The sequence below is a fragment of the Synchiropus splendidus genome, chromosome 13 (genome assembly GCF_027744825.2).
Source record: "Synchiropus splendidus isolate RoL2022-P1 chromosome 13, RoL_Sspl_1.0, whole genome shotgun sequence".
NCBI lineage: Eukaryota > Metazoa > Chordata > Actinopteri > Syngnathiformes > Callionymidae > Synchiropus > Synchiropus splendidus.
This window is the reverse complement of record NC_071346.1, coordinates 9,240,076-9,267,303: the sequence shown is the minus strand read 5'-3', so window position 1 is coordinate 9,267,303 and position 27,228 is coordinate 9,240,076. Positions and strand designations below refer to the sequence as shown.

The window sequence follows — 27,228 nt, the reverse complement described above, 5'->3', positions numbered from 1 at the left end:
TTGTGAATATCAGGTGAGTATTATACATCTCTGTTAATATATATATATACATTTCCATAATAATAATGAATAGAAAAGAATGGGAAATAAATAAAACCAAAAGCATTAAAGATAAATGAAAAGGCAAAGAATTTAATTAAAAGAAAAAATGTAATATTAAAGATAAGTAGGAAATAAATAAATGAAAATTGTAGTAAAGTAAAAATACCAGAGTAAGACAAGTAATTCAGTAAAAAAAACCCAAAATACTAAAATGGAAAAGTATTTCTTTACTTTAACATTTGAGTATGTTTTTCTTCTTGGGTAGATTTATTTCATTACTTTTAAGCACAGTTACTATTTTAATACTTAGCATTTTTTATTTGTTTGTTTATTTTTGCCTGATTACAATTTTATACCAGTATTTACACCAGTATTTTCATTCTTTTTGTTTGTCTTACTCTGGCATTTTTACATGATTAAAATTTTCATTCATTTATTTCCTACTCATCCTTCATATAAATTGTTTCCTTTTAATGAAATTATTTGCTTTTTTATCTTTATTTATCTTTTATACTTTTATTTTATTTATTTCCTCAATATTGCCTATTCGTATTTTTTTAAACAAAAAAACGCATTTATTTGCTATTTAAATGTTATTATTATACGTTATGTTCTGCCAATACTTTTCAATTCTTGAAGTTTATTTGAAGGCAGGTCGCTGTATTATTCTGCTTTATAACGTCTCTGTTCGCTCAACTTCCGCGATCGGTTCCTCATCTAGACTTCTGATTGGTCACCACCACGGTAATCACCACTAGACACGCCTACCAAAGTGTTGCGTTCACTGCAGCTATGTAACTACTAAAACTTCTGCGGAAATATATCTCCAAGACTAATTTCGGACCCGTGCATCCACGTATTAAGTTAAACGTGAAACTAATGGCAGCTATGATTTGCTCCTGATTTTTTTTGTGGAAGAAAATGAGCGTTAATCTGATTGGCGCTTCGATATTTGTCAATTCCGGTTCACAATTGAACGCAGCATGTTTCCTGCCAGAGAAGCAGCCAACTGCGGGTCAGAACAGAACCTCGACGCTGCGCGGAGACACCGGGCTCGAACCCACTGAGAGAGAATCCAACTACAGCCCAGAATGACGACATTTTATCGGAACTACGGCTGAGGCTCCTCCACCTGCACGCGCACCCGGTCTTCTCCTCCTTCCTTGGCCCGGTTCTGTCTCGTCCACATGGCCGAACCGACGCGACCTGCCGAGGGGGCGGCGGCGGCGGCGGCGGCGCCGGACCTGACCAACGACGCGGAGCTGGCGCTGAGAGGCATCAACATGCTGCTGAATAATGGCTTCAAAGAAAGCGACGCGCTCTTCAAAGCCTACAGGTCCGTGCCGCGCCGCCGCTTTGGGTTTTTCAGAACCTCCTGCTGCAGCCGAGCTTGTCACACGCTGCATTAACCTGTTCTCACCCGAACTATCTGTCTCCCCCTCGGCTCATAAGAGCCTCCGAGCTAGAAACGGTGTCGAGGAAAAACCGGCTGGTTCCTGTCCTGCCTGTTCCACTCGGTTTTCACGTACTCGGTTCGGTTCGAGCAGCCCCTGCGGATGAGTCGGCTTCTAGCTGAGACTCACCTGGTCGCTGCAGGTAACCTGTTCTAAAGTAAACTTGAAAAAACGCGCAACACTTTGAGGTAGTTTCCCCTCATTCAAAACGCATCTAAATAGATTTGATCGCTCGCCAATGTTCCTCAGTTTTTGAAATAGTTTGGATTCACTTTTCACCAAAGAATATTGAATAACAAAGTGAGTGAAGTTATGAAACTGAAGCAACTGAAGAGCGTGTGGAAGCGCGTGCGCCCCCCCCCCCTGCAGGGGCCCTCCCGCCGCGCGTCCTGTCCCCTGGTGAAACCTCAAATGTCACTTCTCTCATTAATCGCACGGATCCGAGGATCTCATCCTGTTTTCACCGGGTCAGCGAGAAGCGATGGAGGGGAGCGAAAGATGCGCACGCGGCAGCTCTGGCTGTGTATTGACTTGAGATGGGAGAGTGACCCCTCCCATCTCAGGGGTCACTCAGTGTCACGGAATTTGACTTGTGCAATGTTCCGCTTGTTAACTCGGCGTCCGCCTTGTGACAGGAACCACAGCCCTTTGATGAGTTTCGGCTCCAGTTTCGTGAGTTTCTTGGTGAGTGGAGAAACTTCAGAGCAGATGCTTGTGAGTGTGGAATGGATGGTTTTGAAATGGGCCTTGTTGCTGCCCGTAGAACGCCATGATGACGTTCGAGGAGGAGAAGATGCAGATGGCCTTGGAGGATCTGAAGGCCACGGAGAAGCTGTGCGAGAGCGAGAACTCCAGCGTGATCGAGACCATCAAAAACAAGATCAAAAGAAACGTGAGTCAACGCCGACGCTTTCCACAGTGCTGGAATGTGATCTGACGTCTGAAACGTTCTTTTTCTTCTTTTATTGTCAAGCATTTTACATGATATTTCATTCTTCTGACCTCAACTGTTCTTTGAAATCACTTCATTATTCGCCATATACGATTGACATCTATTTAATCCATTGATATTTTAAATATTTTATTTTAAATATTTTAAATTGTATTTTTTGATGAAATATTTTTTCGAATATTCATTGAGGTTTCAGTTAGCGTGAATGAAGTGTGAAGGAATATTTTTTGAGCGTTTAAAATGTCTGTTATTTGTCTTTTATTTTTTAGAAATTTTAGAAATCGTATTTATATTCAGCTAATCAAATCAAATAAAATATCGATGCTTCCCCCCTTCTCCCATGTAGATTTTTGGAGTATATTCTTTGAATATTTTTGGTTATTTAATACACACTTTTTATTTGATCCATGTCATGTTTTTTTATTGACCTCATGTTTTGTTTGTTTCATTTTTGGTTTAAATTTTGATGAATTATTCTGATATACTTTTTACACAATGCTTTGGTGCTGGCTGTTTCCTTTTTTTATGAAATGAATTAAAATGATTCAGTAGAATTCACTGCATCGAAGGTCTTTTCAAAGCTGTTATATTGACGTTATCGTTGGCTGAATGGACGTCATTGCAGGTGGACTCCCAGAGGTCGGGCTCAGCTGCGGCCGACCGACTCCAGAGGCAGATCATCATCGCCGACTGCCAGGTCTACCTGGCCGTGCTTTCCTTTATCAAGCAGGAGCTGTCAGGTGTGTTGGCCCCTCAAATCCTTCACGCTCTGTAAGCAGGCAGGTGACTCTCTCCAGCCACTGAAGGTCTGCTCCTGCATCTCCCAGCCTACATCAAAGGCGGCTGGATCCTCCGAAAGGCTTGGAAGATGTACAACAAGTGTTACAGCGACATCACGCACCTGCAGGAGGGCGGCCGCCGCCGACCTTCATCCCAGCGACCTTCATCCTCCGACCACAAACGCTCCTTATCCACGGGGTCGAGCCCCTCCCAGAGCCCGGAAGGGATCAGCCCGGAAGCTCTGGAGCGCCTGAAGGGATCCGTCAGCTTCGGCTACGGCCTCTTCCACCTCTGCATCTCCATGGTCCCGCCGCACCTCCTGAAGATCGTCAACCTTCTGGGTTTCCCCGGTGACCGCCTGCAGGGTCTGGCGGCACTGAGCTATGCCAGCGAGAGCAAGGACATGAAGGCGCCTCTAGCTACGTGAGTGTGTGAGTGAGTTTGTTCGTGAACCTGCTTTGCCTCGTAGCGTGGTGTGTATCAAAGCCGCTCTGGAAGCCTCAGACCCTAAAGCCGCCCTTCTCCTGCTGATGTCCAGCCTGGCCCTCTTGTGGTACCACACGGTAGTGCAGCCCTTCTTCGCCCTGGACGGCCACGACACGCAGGCTGGACTGAGGGAGGCCAAGTCCATCCTTCAGCAGAGGGAGGCCACCTACCCCAACTCCTCTCTCTTCATGTTCTTCAAGGGCCGAGTGCAGCGGCTGGAGGTAGGGTCCGGCCCCGGGTGAGTTTTAACTGGGTCTTCAACTGGGACTGAGCCGGTGTTGCTTCTCTCTAGTGCCAGATCACCTGTGCCTTGACGTCCTTCAGCAGCGCCTTGGACCTGGCCTCTGAGCAGAGGGAGATCCAGCACATCTGCCTGTATGAGATAGGTAAGCCACCTTTCCTCTTGGAACCTTCCTCCTCTCGAGGAGCGAAGGTCACCACCATCATCTCTCCACTCTAATACAGGGAGGGAGGGAACCTGCACAGCCTTGTGTTGCTGCCAAAACAATATTGAGTCTGATCGACTCTTTCCCTGGAATAAGCACCTGACAAGATTTTCCCAGATTTATTTCCTACTTTTGGGAAGTCTTAGTCCCAAAAATGTATGCATCTTAGTTAGATTTTCTGGTTCTGGACAGAGAGAAAACCCTCTCCAGACAAAAGAATCTTCCATAGTTGTCTTTATTTAACAAGTTACGATTGAAATGTAATGTTAGATTGACTTTTTTTGACTTCCTCTCCATGAGTGATGTGATGGTGATGGATTAATGTGGATGTTGGTTCAGAGCAGCCAACACTGAAGTGAGCCCGTCACCCCAGAGAGCAACCCACTGGTCTCTCTACTGTGCTACTGCACTCATTTGTCTGGAGCCTCCGATTCAAGCTTGTACAGGAACATCTGACTGAGATGAGTTGAGCTGAGTTTGTTTCATCACCTGGAACATGCCCATAAACATTGGTCCTATAATATAGATACATTTTACTTTTCCTTCTTCAAACCATGATAACTTGGCAAGTCATTTCCTCACCTGCCTTTCTTCTCCATCTGTTCATTGGGGGACAGCAGTCCAGCTGCTGCTCTCCAGAGCCGACGGAGACCATTCATTTCAAGCGTCTCTGTCTTCTCCAGGTTGGTGCAGCATGATCGAGCTGAACTACGGCGACGCCTACCGAGCGTTTGAACGGCTGAAGATGGAGTCTCGATGGTCCCAGTGCTACTACGCATACCTGACTGGAGGTACGAGTCCAGACCCGGCGTGTAACTCGCCTCCTCACTGACATTTCTCCGTCTTGGTGCAGTCTGTCAGGGAGCCACGGGTGACCTGCAGGGGGCGCTCGCTGTGTTCAGGGACGTCCAGAAGCTCTTCAGGCGGCGGAATAACCAGATCGAGTTGTTTTCCATGAAGAAGGTGAGTTGTCAATGCGCCGTCTTTGGCTGCAAATTCACTGCAAATCCTTTCTCCAGGCAGAGAAGCTGCGGAGCTCCAGTCTCACCAAAGAGCTGTGTGTCCTGTCCATGATCGAGGTCCTGTATCTGTGGAAGGCTCTGCCCAACTGCTCCACAGCCAAGCTGCAGATCATGATGCAAGGTTGGACGTCCACTGCAGGGTCAGAGGAGTTGAGAAGAAGCTGCTGCTGACTGGTTGCTCTCAGTCCTCCAGGGTGTGGACGACCTCTCCAGTGCTGGGCTGAAGAACCTGCTGCTTGGAGCCATCAGCAAATGTCTGACCAACACCAAAGAGGCCTCTCAGGTGCTGCTCGTCTGCGCGGAGGCCGGTCCCCGTCCTTCCTCAGACTCTAATGCTCCTCTCTGTGCAGTACTTCCAGCTGGCGGCGCAGGACGAGGTGGGCCTCCTCAGCAACTCCTACGTGCAGCCGTACGCCTGCTACGAACTGGGCTGCGTGCTGCTCACCACCCCAGAGGTGAGTCACAGCGAGAGCCGGCTGCTCCGCCCCAGAACACTGACAACATGACTGTTTTTTTGTCTTCCAGTCAGCAGACAGAGGATGGACGCTAATGCTGCAGGCCAAGGTTGGTTCCACTTTGTGACTTTAGCTGGTTATTTATCATTCAGTTGACTGGTTACACTAGTAGAATACAGTTTAAGGGAGAGATCATTTCATTCAACTGCTTTTGAGGGCATTTTTGGAGTTTAACTTTTCAAGATTCGAGCAACAGTCCTGGGTAGTCGCATGAGTTTGAGCTCATTCAAGCTTCCAAGCAAGTCTCACACTCTCCATCATCATCTGTCATGAAGTGCCAGCTCCAGTCGTGGCTCACCCGACTGGTCACTCATTTCCTTGTACCACCCTAAAAACGCGGCCGCATCACCTTCAAACTAGTTTTGAAAACTGATGATAAAAACAAACTTGCGACGTTCTGAAGGTGCATCAAAAATTACAGTTTTACTTTACGTTAAAATGTGCTAACTCTGGGCCACTTCTGGACTGTGGTGTGGCAAGAAGTAATACACATGGGAAAAAACTGCACTTTGAGCGCTTCAGTGTTCATAAAACGCCTGTGACCTTGCGGTCAAACGCAATATCTTGGCAGCATGAAACATTGTTTAAGACACATGGTTCAGAGTGTGAGAAGAAAGTAGCGTCTTATAGTCTGGATATCACGGTGGCTAGTTTGTGGTACTACCAGGCTAAACTACATGTACTTACCCTTGCGACAAAGTAGCCCAAATACTGTTAGAAATAAGGTAATATGACACGGATCTTGTACTATAACCACCAGTCACAGTACAAGTTGATTTAAAAAAAAAAAAAAAAGTACCTGGTAAAAACTTGACTTCTGCAGTATTAACCTTCATAACTCATCATGAGCAGCGAGTGAGAGGTTTGTGGCTTGTGTTTCTCAGGAGGACTTTGCGGGCTACGACTTTGAGAACAGGCTGCACGTGCGTATCCACTCCGCCCTGGCCACCAAGAAAAGCACAGCCCCACCTTGACACCCGGTCTGCCAGGGAAGACCAGCGAGAGCCACAGTTCACTCCCGGACAGATTTCATTCGTCTCTCTTAGACAACATGGCGCCACGTGGGGTTTTAGCTGAGCCAAAGTTATTTTTTATCTCAGTGTTGGATTCTTATATTTCTGCTCTACAGAGGCTTTTATTGGTTCACTTCACCCGCTATGAGACTTTAAGTGGAAATTGTGTACAGTGGAGACTGTTTTTTTTAAGAGAATTAAAGTAAGTTATTTCATCATATTTCATTTTATTTTCAATTTAGTGTTGGGTTTACAGACTGTGACAGGACGGCAGTTGAATTCTAAAGGGCCACGGGACTTTCAGGACTGTTGGGAGGGGCCGACGTGCAGGAGCTCAATTTACTCCTCATGTAATTCATAGATATTAATGGAGTTTGAAAGTTCTAACAAGTTAAAGTTTGCAAAATGGCCGCCTGACTCAAAGCGCTTTTACAGTGAATGACTGTCAAGGACTACAAACATGGAGGAAGAGCTGTGCCCTTCTGGTTTCAACTGATCAGAAAGACAAAAGGGAAAGAAAAAAAGGTCAAATCTGTTAAAAACATGCCATGACACACTAAAAATGTTTCTTCTTTGTATTTAAAATGTGTTCTTCAGTTGCTGGGAAACTGCTTTAAAGAGTATGACTTAACATTACAGAACAACTAAAAGGAAAAAAGTTCTAAGACGATGAGCTTTAACATGCTACATTAAGTGACCAAACTAAAATACAAGTCAGTCATTTAAAACCCAGAGTTTATTTCGGTACTTAAGAGGAGACTACAGCGGCTACTGTCCACACCTGAACTGGACGTCTGAGGCTTGCATAGTTACAGTGATATTAAGATTCAATACTACATACAATCAAACTATAAATAACTTTGGCATAGCCTTAACACACAGACACACGTTTCTATAGCTACTTTGAAGGCGCTACAATGTAGATGTATTTACACTCCATGAGTTTCAAGTCTTTTCCTGGAGCATTTATGAGCCGGAAATGACATTCCAGTCGTTCAGCGACAGCCTTCCAGGACGCTCGGGCGGCTCAGATCAACAACTACGCCGCTGGTTTGTGCTTTTGTCGCCCCACAGGTGGGTTCTTTTTACACTATTCTACAGCATCCCACACCGCCACGCCTCCTGATAAAAACAACAGAGGTAAAACAAGAATCCAAATGTTTGCTACCCGCTTGTTTGTTCTGCGTCTTAGTAGATATCCGGCAGCTGCGTGTAGCTCCGCTCCCAATAGCCTTTCAAGTAGAGCCAGTCCTGAGCTTTGTTGTGAGGGTTGGGCCCCTGCTGGAACCACCTGTGGAGCCCACAACATGGATTCACATCAACACGGACAGCAGCGTGACCACGGACAAGCACAGCAGTCAGGTGACGTCAGAGTGTGGCGACACACTCCCTTTCTAGTGAGAAGCCCCCCGTCATGCTGGAGTCCTGTCCGCTAGAGGGCGGTGCAGCGCAGCACTTCACAACAAGAAAAGAAGCTTCAAGAAATCGAACCTTGGTCCGAGCGCTGGGCTCCTTCTCAGGCGCAACAGTCGAGGGGGAGCGAGTCAGGGCAACATGAGGACAGATATTAAAGCAGTGGGTGAAGCGGCAGAGGGACACACAGCGCACTAACCTGGTCTTCCACTCCTCGCTCGACTTGCTGCGATTCTTTCGGGCCATCCGCTGCTTCTCCTCCAGCCTCTTCTTCTCCGCGCTGGCCACGTCTGAGAGGTTTAAACACCCACAACATTATGACCACTGTGGTGCCTCACTGCCATATATACTGTATAGACTGCCATGGATCCAGACCAATACGGCTCCTGCGATTCTTACATCTTCATTCAAAATGTTGAATCTGAACTTTCCTTCTTCTACACTTGGCTATTGGGAAGGAAATATCCTCCTGCTGAAACACATCCCGGCGATGCGCGCCATGACAACCATGGCCAGTGAACGGCAGCTGAGTGCGACTGATTCAGATTTGATTTCTAAAATAATCCTTTTCACTTCAGTGTTCCGTCACTTGAACCTAGATCTGGGGCTGAGGTTGCTAAAGAAGCCAGTCAAAAACGCACCAATGTCTCCATTCTCCATGGCTCGTATGTCCGGTCTGAGGCGGCTGTCAGTGCTCGGGATGATTCCCTCCATGCTCTTCTCCAGCTGATTCAGCTGCATGGCAAACGTGGAAAACGCATAGAACTGCGGATCGAGCAAAACCAGGACAGTTAGCATTCCGCGATGGCTGAGAGCCAGTGTTTCCAGATGACACCTTGGAAGAGTTGTCTGGTCGTGGAGTGATCTTCCAGATGAGCTCACTTCCTGGTATGACCTGCACCGTCTCGGCGTCCGGAGGGGGAACCTCATCCGGCTCCGGATCGACGGTGCTCTGAGGACATAGAAAGAAGCAGAAACATTAGCGCACCTTTCAACCAAAAACCTCCTTCAGAAGAGAGTGATACCCGTTTGTTGGTCTTTTTATCCTCCAAATTCTTCTTGTCAGACTTCTTGTGAGCATCGAAGGCAGCAGTGTCTACCGTGTACAGACACTCGGTCCACTTGCCGTAGATCGCACACAACTTCTTTTTACTGAGGACAAAACAGATGGGTGAGTTTACAAACAGCTTTGTTAGATTACAAGCTTATTACACATCCGTTTTTTTAGATTACAAGCTTATTACACATCAGTTGTTTTTTATTTTATTTTATCATTGCCTTGTGCTGACATACTTTCTTTGTCATCGAAGCGTCCACTATCATATGTGGTGGATATTTGTTTTTCAAATTTGAGTTGCATCTCTCAAACTACTGGAATTGCTAACCAGAGGAAATGCTGTGGCTAAGCTGCTATGTTTAGCTTTTTTCTTTTTGAAACTGAGAATATCATTGTACCTTTTATCCAGAATGTAGCCTTCAACCTTGTGCAGGTCTTTCCCGAAGAGACCACAAGGCTTGAATGTCATACTGCATCTTTCTCCAGTCCTGGGGAACAAAAAAATTTAAATATAAATCATGTATATATTCCAATTTAATGATCAATTATTCCTTTAAACCAGTAAATATTGTTTTTGTTTTTTTATTATGATGTGGATTATGTGTGTATGTGTGTGTATTTCTTTTCTTTTATTATTTTTTATTCCGTATTCTTTTACACCAAAGCTGCATCTTACTGAACATCCTAAACTGATTTGTGGACACAGTGCTGACCACTTATAAATACACATATTTGGATTTAAACCAGCAATTACCAAGAGTTGGTTTGGTCACATTTATTTACATATATATTTACATATACAGGGGTTGGACAAAATAATGGAAACACCTTAAAGCTTGTCCAACCTCTGTATATTTCAATAAAGTTTTGAGGCTTAAATTGCACTCTAAATATTGGTCACCCTCAAACTGAATCCATAAAAACCTACTGCTGCATATTATGCTTTGGAAAAAAAGAAAAAAAGATGAACTATAAAATATGAAGTCGTCTTGCTACGTAGTTCCACACCGCACCCATAAGGCAAAGGCTCCCACCCTGCTGTTACATCAGGGTCACTCCCAAACACACGTCCCTTTTTCCCTAGCATCCGCTCTATTCATCTATTTTCACTGTCCTTCCTCGGTGAGCTCAGGCGTTGACACGACTAGTCCGCCCAGCATCTCTGTGGCCATGATCAAGACAGACCCACAGCACGGAGCATCGAAGGCGAAACAACAGAGAAGCGTGGAGTCCGTCTTACTTGTGGTTGATGACTTCCACGTTGCCGTACTGCTCGATCCAAAGCTGGCCTACGATGATGTTGTGGACGCAGCATGTGGGGTTAGTCCAGGTGTAGGCTTCATTATATCTGTGAAGACGGAAGAAAGAAATGAATCCCAATGAGCCAACCAGTCGGACAGGTTTGTTTTAGCCACAGAAGTTAAGAGAGTTAGTCTCCTCACAGCAGTTGTACTCTGAAGCTTGTCTGAACCCAATGTGAAAGACTCATATTCATGGTCAGACTCACTTCCTCTTGTTGTCTAGCATCATGCTGCATCTTATTTCTGAAGACTCAGAGGTTTCCAACTCACTTTGGAAGCTCCAGCGTGATGATTCCTTTTGGCTCAGCCTCGATGCTTTTCCCCCAGAACTTGAGTTTGGGACAGATGGAACCGTGGAAGACAAAGTCCTCCTTGAGGCCCTCGGCTTGAAAGGCACTGACAGGAGGGTGATGACTGACTTGCTCTGACACCCACCTGAAGCCCAAGTCGTCTCTGATGCAGAGCAAAACCAGAGTGGCGGAGGTTATGGACTCAACACAGAGACGCACACTCACACGACAGCATCCACTCCCAATGTTAAGCACTTTGTTTTACCGAATGAGCTCAAAAGTCTCTCCAAGCAGTGGATTGAAGGGCTTCCCAGTCCGCTCCCACTGTGATGCCACTGCAGACACAGCAAACGCTGCCACACACTGCACAAGAAGAGAAAGCGTCAGAATGAAAGTAGACGACTACACGCTTACACCACTGCTGGATCCACTTGTCAAAACTAGTGAAGTATGACTTTTCAGCTTCAGAACATGTAGCTTTGTCATAAAATCCCCACATCCATCACCTGAACTGAATGAATTGTGTGTATTATATTATATTTTTTTTATCATCAAACAAGAGTCTAAAAAGCACTCACTGACCTTCATTCTCTCCACAGAGTCGGTGGCAGCGTTGGCCTGGTGGATGAGGGAGGTGTGCTCCATGTACTCTGTTAACCGCTGCAGGAAACTCAGAGGCTCGTTGAAGATCACCGGCATGGCGATCTTCGACAGCTCCTGTCAAACACAAGAATTTGTCCATGGTTAAATAGCCAGGTAAAGACGGTTGACTTCAGAAACCTCCCCAAAACGTACACCATAAGACGAGCAAGTTATGAAATGATAACAAGAAAGTGGAGGGCCTCACCATGCCAATGCATTTTTTCAAAATGCTCCAGATGCTGACGTCGTTCCGGGAGAACATGGGAGCCGGAAGACACAGTCTGTGGGGAACCAGACGGACAAATAAATTGAGCATCATACGGAATATCAGTCGGGTGTTGGAGAAGGGGAGGTCAGCAAAGCAGGAAGCCTCTGTGGAAAATGAAAGTGAGCCTTTCCTCGACTGTGTTTGAGAGTTCCCTTCAGCAACAGAAGACACTAGGCTTGTACATTGCTTTCACCATTGAGTGTTTTCAGCATTTATATGTTGATGTCAAAACACCCTAAAATTGAAGTTATATGAAATGGAGAAGGTGAAGAAGTGGTAGTAAGAGTCAGACATTTATTTCAATCCCACATTCTTTTCCCCAACAGATAGCCAGCTTGGTGTTTCTCTCAGTTAAGTCCATTTGTTAAAATGTGTAAACATGAATGACGAGTTGAACTTTAATATGGCTTATATTGTTGCATAGCTACAACCTCACTTTGAAGAACAGGCAACCCATTCATCTTTAATGCAACACACGTAACCGCACACAGCCGCGCAGCGTCCACTATTTTCTTCCTCTCCCGTCTCTCGGCCAGAGAGGCTAAATTATTCATGGCTCACTTGTTGGACGAAGGCAGAGCGACCAAGCCAGCGCAGGCGTAAAAAAAAAAAGATTGCCCAATCCAACCAACCCAAAACAACAGCTGCCGAGGCGACCACGACCCCCGAGGCTTGTCAGGTAAAACAAAAGAGGCGGATCTCAACAAAAACACTAGTACCACAATGGAGCGGAGAGATAATCCACCGCTCCTCATGTCGACTGTCAATCTAAATCATGAGCGTGAAACAGGGATGTTGACACTCTTTTTCAGGAAGTAAACAAGGACTGGCGAGCGTCTCACCTGTGCTCCTTCACTCCATTGTACTGGGATGGGTTGTTGCCATGGTTACCGTCCCCAGACATTCCGGTGGCCCCCTTGTGCACGCTGGGGGGGCGGCGGCTGAGAAGAGGGGCGTCTCTCCCCTCGTCCTCTTCACAGGACACGGACAGGAAGCCGCTCACAGACAGCTCCGACTCCGACTCTGCAGGGCGAGGACAGGGAACAGGTGCCTGTTCATGCCAAACAGACGCACGCAGGGATCGGGTGGCGAGGCCGGAAAGCAGGCAGCCGCGCAGTCTCACCAACACTCCCCTCACAAATAAGCTGGAGTTACTCCCCAGCTACTCCTCACCCCCCTCCCTGTTGCCAGACAAACCACACCTGAGGATTGTGTTCCAATCCAATGAGAGGCTTCACTCCCCCTGCAACATTGTTTGTCCTGTGCATCGCTGGCTGCGACGCTCTCCTGGGCGACAGAAACTGGCAAACACCAGGGCAGAGCCGTCTCACTGCGTTGACTTAAGGGAGCTCAAGTGGGAGTTGAGAGGCGGCAGCACAGTCCAGGCTCAGCAGAAACGCTGGTTTTATGGAGACCAGCAAGTATGAGAAAAATATTTCATATACAGCAGGTGGTTAAAAGCCTTCAGGGGACAGTGACAGAAAACTCCGGGCAATACATGAATTATGCAGCTGGGCCTGAGAGTGGCCGCTCACTGGTGCACACAACACATGACAGCATCAGTGTGTGTGTGTGTGTGTGTGTTTGTTATTGTGAGAGCAGTGAGCCAATGTTGGGAGCAGTGTGATGAATGTGTGTATGAGAGTACACATTTGAAATGAGTAAATGCATTTCCTCACTTCACTTTTTCGTTGATCCGCTCTCCTCACCCAATGTTTTTTTACTCCTTTGTCTAAGAAACTGCTGTTACAGTTGAACAACGATAGAAGACACAGGTTGAACACGCTGCAAGCACAGTTGCTGACCTGACAGAGCATCATAGAACTCCTCTCCAGTGAAGGTGCTGAGAGTGGATGACCTCCTGCTCTTACTCAGGCACTGCTTGAGCTCGTGATGTTCGGTGGCCAACGTCTGCAGAGCTTCACTCAGAGCCTTATTCTTCTCCTCCTCCTGCTCCAACTTCAGGCTCCACACCTGAACACACGTTTATACATTATTGACAGTCGTTTCTCATGTGACCTCCAGGCAACCACGCCACCAAAACACAGATCAATAAGCAATTAATCTGTTAGGTAGCTCCCACACTTTGCCTGGTTCTGACAGCAGGTCAGTGATCTGACCCGGCCCACCGATCTTGTTTCTTGCACTCAGAACCAAACACCCTTCTGTGTGCGCTACAGAGTCCGGGATTGAGTGTCTCCTGGACGCAACCTGAACCTGACAGCGTTGGACACACTAGACCACTGTTTCCTATTGTTCAGTGCAGCTGAAGAACAATTTTGCTTTTGAATTGAAAATATATAAAAGTGATGTTTTCTTTCAAGGCTCATATCCAAGTAGCAAAACAAAGAGAAAGTCACTATTAAAACGCAGCAGAAACTAGGCATTTGCCATGTTTCTTTGGTTGCTTGTTGTCCACTAAATGAAGTGGCATCGATATTAACAGACATGATATATAATTCCTCCAGAACAGAGGCATCACCTGTGAGAGACGGTTGATGTGTGAGCCAGTTACAGCCAGATTGGCATCTACAGCATGGTTAGGAAATGAGGAGGTATGATTATGAAAGTGACCAGAGGAATGTATGATGTTTGAAACATCATGTCTCCATCCCCATGAGCTGGTGCGTCCACAAACGAAACACTCTGTTGTGTAAGTAACCAAGCCAGTTCCTCTCGCCTGGACAAAAAAGGGAGCTATTTTAAGCCTCACCACTGATGCTGGGTGCCGGAGTTGCAGCTAAAGCCTGGGAGGGATGTTTCTCCTTGGCAAACAACCCGAGGCAGGGAGTTCTAACTTTGTTCTAAAATTTGCTTTGGATGCTGCAGAGACGTTCTCTGAATACGTTATGATCCCTGGAACACACCGTTTGAGCTCACAAAAACAAAGTCACAAACTTAAACTTAAACTTAATTGGTTGATTTCCTCCAATTTTACCTCTTAAATAGTTTTAAAATTCTGTTAAACAAGTACTGACTACGTAAACAGTCAAAACAGCTGTTGTCGGTAACATATGAAAGAAAGGGTCATAATGTTATGGTAGGCCCGAAATAACTCATCTCGTATGTGTATGACACAAATGGACAAATTGTCAAAATCATAAAATACAAATGAATGTCAAAAAAATATATAAATTTTTGGGTTCAGTTATTCACAGCATCGTTTTTTCTGTTTCTCTGCATCAAAATTTATGGCCAGAAATTTTCAGCTGGGAGATACAATACACAGAGGCATGTGCTGTCCCATTGCCTTTGTACATCATAAAATATTCCTAAAATATTTGTTCCACAAGTCCTCCTAACTTGAGAAGTGAACGTGTGTTACAGATCAAGTAAATGCTACAATGCCGGAGGATCGTTCTGAATTGTGAATAGGCCAAAGAGGAGCAATGTTAAGGAGAAAACATCATTGGAGTTGGACTTTTTCTTGGAGGCTATGCTTTGCATACTCATCTTTGTGTTTACTTAGAAACCAGAGACAATGTCAATGACAATTGCCTATGTCAACTGTGTTTCAATTAAAGCGTGTTTTAAAAATCCCACGTTAAAAGAAGAGGCTGACAGTCAAGTCAGGAACCCAAGTCCAGTGATATTTGGCCCCAAAGGTTGTGGAGGTTGAGTAAATGTCCTGAGATAAAAGCCATATGTTTGCACCTCAGCCTCCACACTGACAGACAGTCTTCTCATCTGTTTGCCACTGTCAAGCCTCCATTAGTTTTCCTGGCAGAGAAGTGGGGCACATCTCTGCTCTTGCACTAGTGAAGCGACTTGAAACCGAATTGTTAGGAGCGTTTAAACTTCTGTACGCTGTGCGCCGCCTCTGGTCTATGGCGCTGCATCATCTGCTGATGAGAAGTGGGTCAGACCGCAGCCACTCTGACAGAGGCAGTATAGTACAGTAATGGCCACAAAAACCACTGACAGCAATGAATCGCACCTGAAAGTGCAACTGCGTGGAACAGATACAGCCACAGCCTCAACAATAGAGATTTGAAATGAGGCAATGAGATCAGGGAATTAGCATTAATACCTGCAAATCTCAGCAGTTCAACAATATAATCCAGTTAGTGCGCGACAGCAGCGGGTCACACCGATGGTTGTTAAGTGCTTGTTAGCGCCACTAAACAATTTGTTTGTTAGCAGGAAAACGGACTTGCTTTTTCACGCTTCTTGGCAGGAAACATTTCCAGCGTATTCCTAGTGACGGGGCGGCAGCTGTCGCCAACTCATGCTGCAATAATGGAGCTCGGAAATACACACATGGCTGTGCAAACATATGGCAATTAGGAGGAGAGTTGCAAACTCTGCCATCAGCGAAAACCATTGCCGTGTCAAATGGTTCATATCATTACACAACATTTTCAACGTAACAAGACCATAAAATCAAACCGATCTCTCTGGCACAGGATTGGCGAAAGCCACCGTCGCCGTCTCAAAGTTGGAAAGGAAAGAATCAAATCATGGTGGGAGAGTTACCTGCGCTGACGTCGCTGCCCTGGTTCTCTCTTCCTGCTGCTCTCGAATGTGGAAATGTGCCTGCGAGCCTGCGACGAGTATGTGATGATGAATGCATGCAAACTCTCTGAGGCAGGGAATATGCACACACTTGAGCTCCCTCTCTCAATAGTCAGCCTTTCCCCAGAGTGGGAGCCGGTGTGTGTGTGTGTGTGTGTGTGTGTGTGTGTGTGTGTGTGTGTGTGTGTGTGTGTGTGTGTGTGTGTGTGTGTGTGTGTGTGTGTGTGTGTGTGTGTGTGTGGTCTGCTCTGCAAGCCGAATGCTGTTCCAAGCATAAAAGAGGATCTTGCATTGTCCTTTCAACAGACGGGCCAGCGATTACCTCACATTACTTCCTACGGAGGGCGAGGCGGGGACAGTAGTTGTACAGGTGACAGCCATGAACAGACACCAGGAAAAAAGGAGGGGCTTGAACAATACCTGATGATTCATCAGGGCCCATAGGTTGAATGAGAGCAGTTGAGTAAATGGTGGTTCGGACATTTAAACAGGCAGCAACGTTTTTTTTTACCTGGAAGACATTCAGCAATAACTAGCTTTTTTTCCTTCATACTTCTCCAGACACAGGGATTTAAGAAGGACTGCATTTCATCAGTTTCTTATTTTTAAAATGAACCATTATATCTCACTTTCTGGAGAGTTTTGAGAAGAGAAATAGGGGGGGGTTTGCACAATATGTCGCTCACAAATCTTCATTTGCAGGGGACATTTTCATCTTGCGTCTGAGAATAACAAATGGACAGTAAATATTTCATTGGAATTCATAATGTTCCTACAAACTTGTTGCCAATTTTCATTTAATTTTTTTTAAATACTAAACACGATATGAAATAAAGTACTGTTACATGTTATAACCAGAAAGTTCATGACAAAGAAAGACATTTGAAATATAAAACAAAATGATACATTGAAACATTTATATGAGTGCGATCAGTTAACACATTAGTTTACCAAAAAAATAGTATTACTCCTAGTTTTTAACACACACTTTGACATGAACGTGGTTGCGTCATCTCTAATCAAACATGATAAACCACAAAAATACAGACTGAAACAGCACATCTTAGATCAGATTACCCTATAAAGAAAACCAATACATGAATAAGCTGTATGTAGAGAGTTTGTTTTTTCCCCAACAGCCACTATAGAACCGATATCCTGACTGTCTGTGTACTACTACACTGACAAAACTTTTATTTTCATCTCAACACTTAATAAGAGTCGGGCACTCTCAGGTGAAAAACAGAAGCCAAATAAAATAAGCAGCTTCCTGTCTCCGGCAGACTCGGCCCCGAGTGTTTAACCTTGCCACCGGGCTCCTTTTTGTTTGTTTCACACAATTTATGAAGCATATTATGGCTTTTCCATAAGTGTTGATCACTGACCTCCTCCTGCTTCGACAGCAGCTCCAGGCAGAGATGCAGGGCAGCACAGGTTTCTGATGAGAGCTCACTTGTTTCTTTGGCTTTTAATAGGAGAGGAGCAGCCAGTGCTTGAGAGACAAACAGACCTTTATTGAAATTTAAATTACTACAACCACGGCATTTGTTTTGGTGACATTACATTTGACACTTGAGCCGCTTATAGAATAGGATTGTGAATTCATGTTTTATTCTCCGTTCACCCGTCACTGTAGGGTTAACTCTGGTACGCGTTTAGAAAACATCAGTCCATGACCAAATGCTCCCAACTGTGCGATGACAACAGCCATGATCAAACTCACCACAATGGTCTTCATTCTTCACCATGGTGAGGAATATTGACACTTCACTCTCCAGTTTCTGCTGGTGAACGATGGCTGCCTGAGAGAGCAGGGCATCGGCTGTAAAACCACAAAAGAACTGTCTCCATTCCATAAATAACGTGTTGGAATTGGCTGACCTGCAAGGCTTGAGTGAGACTCTCCACCGCCGTGCTGCTGTTTGGAACCATGTCATCTGTAATCTGGCACAGGGAGCTGTTCCGGGTGCTGTACGAAGAATGGGCTTCAAAGGCGTCAAGCCATTTCTAACGAAACACATAAGATTCATAAGAAATACTTGTCTGCTCCGGCTGCTCTGCTCTGTCCTCTGCTTACTTTTCTTGTTGCCACTGAATCAACCTTGGAAGGAACTTTGAAATTGTGCAGCGAGTCATCGCAGCAGCGGAGCATGAAGAAGCAATGATCCCAGGGTTTGACCTGACGTCCAAAAACTTCATTCATGACATTAAAAAATCTTCTTAAAATACCGCTGACCATTCCTTCTGTTACCTACCATGCAGTAGGCCTGAGAGAGAGACTTGGTGCCTTGTTTTTTGACACCAGCAACTGCATCAGTCCTGCAAAATGGAACACAAACACAACTTAAGACAGCAAAGTGGCTCAATAAATGACACTTAATAGAGCAGACCTGTGTTGGTTCTTTCTCTTTTAGCCACCACCACCACCACTTCAGCAGTAAACATAGCATGTTCTTGTTTGAAGACTAACTTTCTTTTCTGCTTTTCTTGTTACTCAAAATACACTGATGGGATATTGAGAATATATTTTGAAATAAATGGCTTCTGGTCCATAACTATGTTGATTTATTTCTATTTAAATGCATATAAAATGAAATATTTCAATTGGTTTCATGGCATATTTACACCTTTTAACATCCCTACTTACACTTAATCTTTTTAGGTTCATTTTGTATATATTTTGGATATTTTTGATTCATGTTTTGAAGTCGTTGCCGTCTTTCTTTTGCTGATGGTCCCTCACAATAGTTACCGTTTCTAATGTGGCCCTTTAGGAAATGTAATTTCCCACCTCTGTAATAGAAGATACTCCACTTCATAACCAGCACACGTAAAGAATGATCATGTTTGTACCTGTAGACTGTCAAACTCGAGGCCCGGGGGCCAAATCCGGACCGCTAAGTTATTTTTAGTGGCCTGTAGCTTTAAATGGGAAAATGTGGAGAAAGTTAAATTCACTACTGATTCAACTCTAATAAAACAGACATTGCCAAATGAATCGGGAAAGCAGAGTAGGCGATGAACCGTGGGGACACTTTAGGTCAAATTTAGACAGAGTTTGACGTATACAAACAGCTGAAATACATCTTACTGCTTGGGGTACCAGGAGAGTGTCCCATCCTCAATCACCACCCAGTGAAGACGCCATCCAAGGAAGCGTGACATCTGCTCGGGAGTAAAGAGTGACAGAGAGAGAAGGTATTCATTCTAGTTCCATCTTTTAGTAATAACTACTTAGATTTCAAACTTGCTCACACTTGAATTGGCATGATATATTTGTTCGTATGAGCTCTTCCATACTAACATGTAGTGAGTAGGCTGGGCAGGAATTTATCTGCAGAGATTTCTTCTTCTGTTCAGTAGCTGCGACCCATTACTAACTCCAATAAAACCCAGCAGAAACAGAGACAAAACTTTGAGGCTGCTGAATTAAAAAGCCAAGATCTGCGACGAGGTATTCAAGAGAAAAAAGATAAAACTCATCTCAACTGGCAATAACACTTAAAGCCAGTGCACTCGCGCTAAAACTATAGTTATGTGAAGCCATGTTTAAACCAGCTAGGTCCTCTTTGTATGTAATCGACTACGTGTACATGTTTATTTATGGTTTCAGTGGCACTCAAAATATTTAAAAAAAAACACATTCAATGTCTATTAGCCAGTTTTCTGTTTCACAGGGTAATTCTGAAAAGACCAAGAAGACACATCTGCCTACCTTCCACAGCGGCCCTTCAATCTTCTGCACCACACTGCTCTCTTCCTTGGAAGGATATGATAAAGTCAGACTTCTGCACATGGAGTGCTGCAAAATCTATGATTAATAATTAAGCGGGTGAATAAAGGAAGCGTTCATTTATTCTCAATTGCCAATTCACATTTCTCACATGTGGGCAAGCAGAAGAAACGCCGATTTGCACGGAGAAGTAGGAAGTTGAGGGTAATGGAGCTGTACCTTATTAAGGTCATGCAGGAGAGCAATGCTGACCTTTGATGCAACTTCACACTGAAGCATGAATTTTGCAGTTGACACTATTTTTCCTGCTCGCAAAGATGACTGACTCAAAGAACAAATAATGGAATATTTAATTCTCTAAGAGCTTTCGTGGGTAACCAAGTAAAAGGGGTGGAGCTTAAGCTTTTTTTTTTTTTAAAGACAGAACAATAACAATTATTAGACAACAGGTTTGTTTCAAGAAATATTTGAGGGGTCCTGAACATTTATTTATTAGTCATTCGACTAGAACATCACAACGAAAGACAAGCGTCCCTCTTTGGCCAAAACAAGAAGTTCATTTCCTCAGGTTTTCGCCTCCATTGTGGCTTCTTAAGAGTTTTTGTTGAGGAATTTACAGAAGAAAATGATTTATTCGGACTTCTTACTTACTATTTTAAGTTTCCATGATACATTATCGCAGTTGCGAAAGCTTAAAGCTGCAGTCTGAAGTTGACAAGTTTGAGCAATACAATAACAATAACAATTATTAGACAACAGGTTTGTTTCAAGAAATATTTGAGGGATCCTGAAAAAGGACCGATTCCCATCATTTACACATTTTAAATTCATAAATTCATAAATCATTGTTCATCCAAAACCAAGAAAATAAATGGATAGATTCCGCTTTAACCCAAACTTTTCGAGCTATTAACATTACCTTGAGTTGATATGCGGCTAGTATTTGTCTGATGTCATCAGCTCGGACCAGATCTGCCGCCGTCTGCTCTGAAATACAATATTTATTCTTTAGTCATTCGACTACAACATCACAACGAACACTTAGAATGAAAAGATTCAGGTACCCAGGACATACCATTATTGTTTTTCATATTTGGACACGCTCCAGACTTGAGCAGCTTTATGATGCACTGCCTCTGCCCCCTGTAGGCAGCACAATGCAACGGCGTGTTTCCCACCGAGTCTCTGCAGTTTATGTCTGGAGCTTCACTGCTGCTGAGCTTGAGGCATAAAGTGAAACAAATAATCCACAGCATTACTGTCTCAGCACAGTCAGAGGCCCCAACATTTGCAAATATGCCTCAGCTACTGAGGCACTTCGCCCCAAAGTGCTTGTTTGTTTGGGTGTTTGGTATCTACATTACTGATGACCAATTGTGTCCCCAGAATTCCACAGCTGTTTCGTTCCTTTACCAGTTTGCTCAGGCCGCTGATGTCTCCCTCCCTGGCTGCCTCCAGAAGCTTCTCCTCCCGCCGTCTCGCCTCTCTTCTTTCAGCAGCTGCACAAACAAAACAATGATGCTTTGCAGAGACTGAACCAGCAGCCAAGCCTTTGATGCTCTGTTGTCCAGCCATATACCCTCGAGCATAGTGATTATTTCATCATCGTCCGTCACATCTTTGGCGATTTGTGCCGTCCCATTGATGATGCTGGCAGAGGCATCGTAGCGCAGCAGCAGAAGAACTATCTCCTGCAAGAGAACAGAATATGAACCTTAAAAAAAGCATATATATATATATATATATATATATATATATATATATACACACACACACACACACACACAGTGGGGCAAAAAAGTATTCCACAAGTTCTTCCACTTAAAAAGATGAGAGAGGCCTGTCATTTTCATCGTAGGTACACTTCAACTACAAGAGACAAAATGAGAAAAAACATTAAGAGGATAACATTGTTTGATTTTTAATTAATTCATTGGTAAATTCCTCTGTAAAATAAGTATTTGGTCACCTACAAACAAGCAAGATTTCTGGCTCTCACAGACCTGTAGCTTCTTCTTTAAGAAGCTCCTCTGTCCTCCACTTGTTATCTGTATCGATGGCACTTGTTTGAACTGGTTATCAGTATAAAAGACACCTGTCCACAACCTCAAACAGTCACACTCCAAACTCCACTATGGGCAAGACCAAAGAGCTGTCAAAGCTGTGGGTTCAAAATGATAACAACAAATCCGCGTAAAGGGGAGAATGAATGGGGCCATGTATGGTGAGATTCTGAATGAAAACCTTCTTCCATCAGCGAGGGCATTGAAGAGGAAACGTGGCTGCACTTTCAGCATGCCAACGATCCCAAACACACGGCTCGGGCAACCAAGGAGTGGCTTCATAAGAAGCATTTCAAGGTCCTGGAGTGGCCCAGCCAGTCTCCAGAGCTCAACCCCATCGGAAATCTTTGGAGGGAGATGAAAATCCGTGTTGCCCAGCGACAGCCCCAAAACATCACTGCTCCAGAGGTAATCTGCATGGAGGAATGGGCCAAAATACCTACAACAGTGTGTGAAAATCTTGTGAAGAGTTACAGAAAACGCTTGATCTCTGTCATTGCCAACAAAGGGTATGCCATAAAGTGTCGAGACGAACTTTTGTTTTTGACCAAATACCTTTTTGCCCCACTGTATGTGTGTGTGTGTGTGTATATATATATATATATATATATATATATATATATATATATATATATATACACCTGATTTAGTCGTTTGTTTCTAAATAAGGGCATTAATAAAATGTAACTTTTTCATTTCTATTTATTAAGTAAGCTTTAAATGACCTTTCTTCCAGTGCTGGCTGCTTTGTGGAGCGAAGTTTCGCCCATGTTATCTTGCAGGTTCACAGCAGCTCCTGCCTGTGAACATGTTTCAATACATCATATTTTGAAAGAATAAAACGACGAAAGTGTTACCTTCAGAATCTCCTCCACCACATCCCTGTGTCCAAAGAAGCAGGCGAGGTGCAGCGGCGTCCATCCCGAGTGCTCTTTAGTTGCGGCTACATTGAACAGACGGTCAGCTAAGCTAACGTTAGCGGCGGCTGTTTTGTTTACTTACACCTGCAGTTGATGTCCAGAGGGGCGTCGTGGTGGCTTCTCCGCTGAAGAAGCTCCTGAATGTTAGACAAACGTCCCTCTTTGGCCAAAACAAGAAGTTCATTTCCGAAGGGTTTCGCCTCCATTGTTGCTTCTTAAGAGTTTTTGTTGAGGAATTTAACGAAGAAAATTATTTATTCGGACTTCTTACTTACTATTTTAAGTTTCCATGATACATTATCGCAGTTGCGAAAGCTTAAAGCTGCAGTCTGAAGTTGACAAGTTTGAACAGCTGCGAGTCCACAGCTGCTCAGCGATCAGTGCGCGTGGCGGCGCAGGTGCGTAAGAAGGATGGGCGCGTTCCCTGTCCGGCCACCCAGCACACGCGCAAGTATTGCTAACTATAAATGCATTATTTTAATGTAATTTCTCCTCCAAATGCAGCCAAAAGCTCGAGGTATTATATCATACATTGTGTTCGAAATTTAAGACGATTTGCTTTGTTTAAAATAAATAAATAAAATCCCTGTGAAGATATTACATACAAACTCAATTGTCTTCATCCTCAAAACATACTAATGCTAAAGCATTAAAAGAGGAGAGGAAAAAAACCTGAAAATGACTGTAAAACAGACGATCCCATAATCTGATACAGTGGTGCCTCGGTTTTCGAATGTCGCGGACTTCGAACAAATCGGAGTTCGAACAAAAATTTCGAGATTTATTTGCTTCGGATTTCGAACGAAAATCCAGAACTCGAAAAAAGCCGGAAAAAACATAACGTGCTCGGACCGATCATCTGACCCACAACGCGCTTTGTTATTGTGTATAACGCAGCCTCTGTATGCAGACGTGTCCCGTTAGCTACATTTACTGACTGTTTTCTCTTCATATTGAGGTGGAGAGCGTGACTTGGTTTATGACTTTGTCACAGCCAAACTGCACAGAAGCGCACATTCAGAGCTGGACACGCACCGGGCACCTCTTCACTTCTGGAGAGACGTCACTCACTCGGCAACCCCTCCCACATGCAGCGGCCACACACATAGAGGAACAGCGCACCTGCAGCAGACACTCTACATTCACTCCTACAAAAGACTATTTTAAGGCTTGGAACCCGTTATTTCTTTTTCCATTCATTGTAATGGAAAAAATAGATTCAGATTTCAAACAAATTGCTTCTCGAATGGCCGTCTGGAACGGATTGTGGTGGAGAACCGAGGTTCCACTGTAGTGACCATCCCATATCACAGCCAATATTAATGTTAATGACTGATCCCGATCAGTAATTCTACACACCACCCCGATTTCAACCATAGACATTAATTGAAATCCGGCGAGCATATAATGTAGTGATTGACTGTGGAATTGTGACAGTCCCCCTTTATTGCCCCCCGGTGCGTTTGATCTGAGGATGAATACTCCTCAAAGCGATGCCTACGAGCGCTGAATGTTAAAATAGCAATTTCCCTCAATAGTAATGCAACCAATGTATTCTTATTTGTCATCTCTGTGTTGCCATGGTTTATTTTCCGGGAAGAAAATAGCCTTTGTTTTGTAAAATTCTGAGTTAAAATGTGATGCAAAAAACAACAGCGAACATAAACATCCTTCCCGGGTCCATGTTTTATTTGAGGTTTGATCCACCAGCTGCTACATTTGGGCGTCTGCTGGTCGTTTGCATCCAAAAGGCGCAGTTCCAATCTTGAACGCTAGATGGAAGTGTTCGCTGAGCGGAGTGACACAAGTCAATACACCCAACAGCCTCACGACACCTGGGAAGCTTTGATTTGGCTGCATTAGTTCTAAATGTTGACTCTTTTTGGGACCCAGTATTTGGCAGTGAAACCCCTGGGCAAAGTGACGGGTGGTGGTGTAGTGAAGAAGGAACGTGCCAAAGTGGACATGCCACTTCATCAGGCTGAGGACATGTGTTGACCAGGGCCCCCGAGAGCCCCTGCAGACTGGAGGCAAAATACAGCAAACACCTGCTCAGGGGGGGAACACAAATGCAGGGACGCTGCATTTGCAAGACGGAGAAGTGAAGTCACATTTAAATGTTTGAGGCTTGCAGTGTGTGACCTTTGATTCCTAGCTAACCAGTCACAGAGTGCAAAAACAAGCGTTGCAGTTACCTGTTTGGGTTCCACCTTAGGTTTTAAGGTGTTCACGTGACAGAGGTCTGCAGTCTTGACTCCACCACTAGATCAAGATCGAATATATTCACTCAGACTCACTCAGTGGGGAGAACTAGGGAGCGTGGGAGTCCAAAACAAAACAAAAAATTCAATGTAGAATTGAAAAGAATTGGACTTTAACCTTTATTCAGACTCCAAAAATGTATGCTTTTATTGAAATGTGTTGGGTTGCTTAAAAGCATTTGTTTTATTTTGTTCAGATTAGATTCCCTTTATTCTTCCTTCAGCTGGGAAACTTTGTAGAACGCTCGGTCACCATTAGAGGAAATTTGTCACTCCTGTTTACAGCACTCAAGGTCACGAGGACCGCCTCGTGTCAGAGGAAGAGAACGCCGCTTCACATTTTACTTTACTATGTCTGGCAGTTTTATTGAGTGTAGGTGTTTCATTGCTGCCACGTACAGAGGTGTAAGTGCTGTCATTAAAAATGACATTAAAAATGTATATTTTTGGAGTGACGTTTTAGATTGGACTGACTCACGAGGAGTGCTTCAGCCAGGGTCACACAAGAATTATGACTGGATGAGTTCCAAAATGTTTGTAGCTGGACTAAACCAAATCCACCAGCAGGATTAACCACTGCTGATTTTCCTGGAGCTGAGGTGGAATCCATGGCTGCATGGCACCACAACACATAGACTTAAAGTACCTGGAATAGGCTTGCGATTCACTGGCATTTGGATGTTTTGGAAACACAGCTTTGTTTTTGGAAATAGAATGTTCTTATTGAAAATATTACATTGATGTAATTTCACCATTTCATGGCATGTCATGTTGTTTTCGTGTTCCAGCAATGTGAGATGTGAGAGATTTATCTGAAAAATGGCATTTTTTTATTTAGAATTTGAGTTTTTTCCCCAAAAAATATTCTATTTACTTATGTATTCTTTTATAAATTAATAACAATAATAAATATTCATATTTTTCATAGTTTCTTGCCATGTCTCACTATTTTCATGGCTCAATGATGTCATTTATTTTGCCCTTTTTAAAAAAAAAAAAAGTCTACATTTTCGTACATTTCAGAAAACAAAAGTAAAAACCAAACAAAAACAAAGCAACGAAACGCATATTATTGTCAGTTTCTTGTCATCACTTGCCTTTAAAAGTATATTTATGAAGCACTTACAAAGCATAGTTTAAGAAGACTTAAAGATGTTTTGTGTAAAATTATGTGTACTAACTTTAAGTTTACTGGAACTCACAAATGTACACTCATATCATAATCATGGTGAAATGTCTAAAGTCTACGCTACAACATGGTTGAAGTTAAACAATAATAACCATAATAGGCACCTTACGTACACTAGTGATGAGTGAACTTCATTTGTTTAAAAAAATTAAAATAAATAAATAAATAAATATATATATATATATATATATATTCATATTATAGTTTTATGAAGGTATATTAAATGTACTCATGGTACACATGCTACAGAGGAAGAACTTGAAAGACACTTGGTGCACCTTTAGACGATGTATGTACGATCATGGTTATTAAAAAAATATTATACAGCAGTATAATGGAAGCATCTTTTCCAACAAAAAAGCATCTCTTCTCCTCTACTCTTCATTTTGCTAAATCATTACAACTATAAATCACAGCATTTGAAGAAGGATTTGCAACAGTGAAGTGGTAAAAGACTGTAAACACAGAAAAAAAAGATCCCCCGACCTTATAATTAATGTCCTTTTAAAAGCGTCTTCTTCAATAGTTTCAATGATGACACGTTGAATGAGTCATCCATTGGAAGGGAGTGGTGGTGAGTCAAAGCCTGGAGAAGCGTGCTGGGCCAGTTCTGTGGAATTAGCATGACAATTATTGTAAGCTGTCACACTTCTTAAGCAAAAGGCTGGACTGTGTGCTCCCGAGCATAATCCTCCACAAATGACACGATAATGGAGGCAAAGAGAGGCCGCGGCTTCAAAAGGAAGCAGTAGATAGAAACCCCTGCAGGGACATTTTACATTTTAGGGAGCCGCAGGAAGCTGAGCGGCAAAAGGTGGAGAGAGGATCACTGCCACGTGAAGCCCCCTCCCACGCGGCCGTTTGAA

General features: G+C 43.9%; 2 protein-coding genes across 10 annotated transcripts; one reads left to right on the top strand and one right to left on the bottom strand.

Moving 5' to 3' along the window:
- The first annotated feature begins 1,057 nt into the window (after positions 1-1,057).
- LOC128769421 (tetratricopeptide repeat protein 39C-like) lies at positions 1,058-7,546 on the top strand. Of its 2 annotated transcripts, XM_053883115.1 has the most exons (14): positions 1,058-1,378; positions 2,132-2,180; positions 2,260-2,388; positions 3,074-3,188; positions 3,276-3,651; positions 3,767-3,935; positions 4,007-4,100; positions 4,844-4,951; positions 5,014-5,123; positions 5,180-5,303; positions 5,368-5,465; positions 5,533-5,637; positions 5,708-5,746; positions 6,582-7,541. In XM_053883115.1, exons 1-14 carry the CDS (start codon positions 1,230-1,232, stop codon positions 6,669-6,671), a joined length of 1,755 nt encoding a protein of 584 aa, XP_053739090.1. In that variant the 5' UTR covers positions 1,058-1,229; the 3' UTR covers positions 6,672-7,541. The 2 variants fall into 2 exon arrangements, with proteins under 2 accessions (XP_053739090.1, XP_053739091.1); XM_053883116.1 differs by lacking the exons at positions 1,058-1,378; positions 2,132-2,180; positions 2,260-2,388; positions 3,074-3,188 and having other exon boundaries at positions 3,523-3,659; positions 6,582-7,546.
- LOC128769419 (oxysterol-binding protein-related protein 1-like) lies at positions 4,279-23,284 on the bottom strand. Of its 8 annotated transcripts, XR_008416392.1 has the most exons (28): positions 22,995-23,284; positions 22,850-22,935; positions 22,718-22,792; positions 21,509-21,620; positions 21,343-21,428; positions 21,005-21,149; positions 20,849-20,916; positions 19,912-19,956; positions 19,288-19,361; positions 18,452-18,515; positions 18,274-18,375; positions 18,078-18,203; positions 17,920-17,998; positions 17,582-17,688; positions 13,487-13,655; positions 12,524-12,704; positions 11,619-11,694; positions 11,354-11,488; positions 11,037-11,134; positions 10,752-10,934; positions 10,421-10,528; positions 9,579-9,668; positions 9,149-9,275; positions 8,959-9,075; positions 8,765-8,888; positions 8,323-8,413; positions 4,743-8,001; positions 4,279-4,675 (listed from the first exon to the last, which is right to left on the bottom strand). XR_008416392.1 is itself a non-coding variant. In XM_053883114.1 (27 exons), the coding sequence occupies exons 1-27, from the start codon at positions 23,116-23,118 to the stop codon at positions 7,899-7,901; spliced, it is 2,895 nt and encodes a 964-aa protein (XP_053739089.1). In that variant the 5' UTR covers positions 23,119-23,284; the 3' UTR covers positions 4,712-7,898. The 8 variants fall into 8 exon arrangements, 1 of the variants encoding a protein (XP_053739089.1); XR_008416393.1 differs by having other exon boundaries at positions 22,718-22,788; positions 22,850-23,108; XM_053883114.1 differs by lacking the exon at positions 4,279-4,675 and having other exon boundaries at positions 4,712-8,001.
- Positions 23,285-27,228: the final 3,944 nt, after the last annotated feature.

What these genes read in the sequence shown, in the direction of transcription:
- LOC128769421 (XM_053883115.1), top strand. Translation starts at nt 1,230, where the DNA reads ATGGCCGAACCGACGCGACCTGCCGAGGGGGCGGCGGCGGCGGCGGCG. An exon ending in CTACGCATACCTGACTGGAG is followed by an intron (nt 4,952 to 5,013) that starts GTACGAGTCCAG and finishes GTCTTGGTGCAG; the next exon opens with TCTGTCAGGGAGCCACGGGT. An exon ending in TGCTGCTCACCACCCCAGAG is followed by an intron (nt 5,638 to 5,707) that starts GTGAGTCACAGC and finishes TTTGTCTTCCAG; the next exon opens with TCAGCAGACAGAGGATGGAC.
- LOC128769419 (XM_053883114.1), bottom strand. Translation starts at nt 23,118, where the DNA reads ATGGAGGCGAAACCCTTCGGAAATGAACTTCTTGTTTTGGCCAAAGAG. An exon ending in TCTCTCAGGCCTACTGCATG is followed by an intron (nt 18,376 to 18,451) that starts GTAGGTAACAGA and finishes TTTGGACGTCAG; the next exon opens with GTCAAACCCTGGGATCATTG. An exon ending in TGAAAAAATGCATTGGCATG is followed by an intron (nt 11,489 to 11,618) that starts GTGAGGCCCTCC and finishes TGTGTTTGACAG; the next exon opens with GAGCTGTCGAAGATCGCCAT.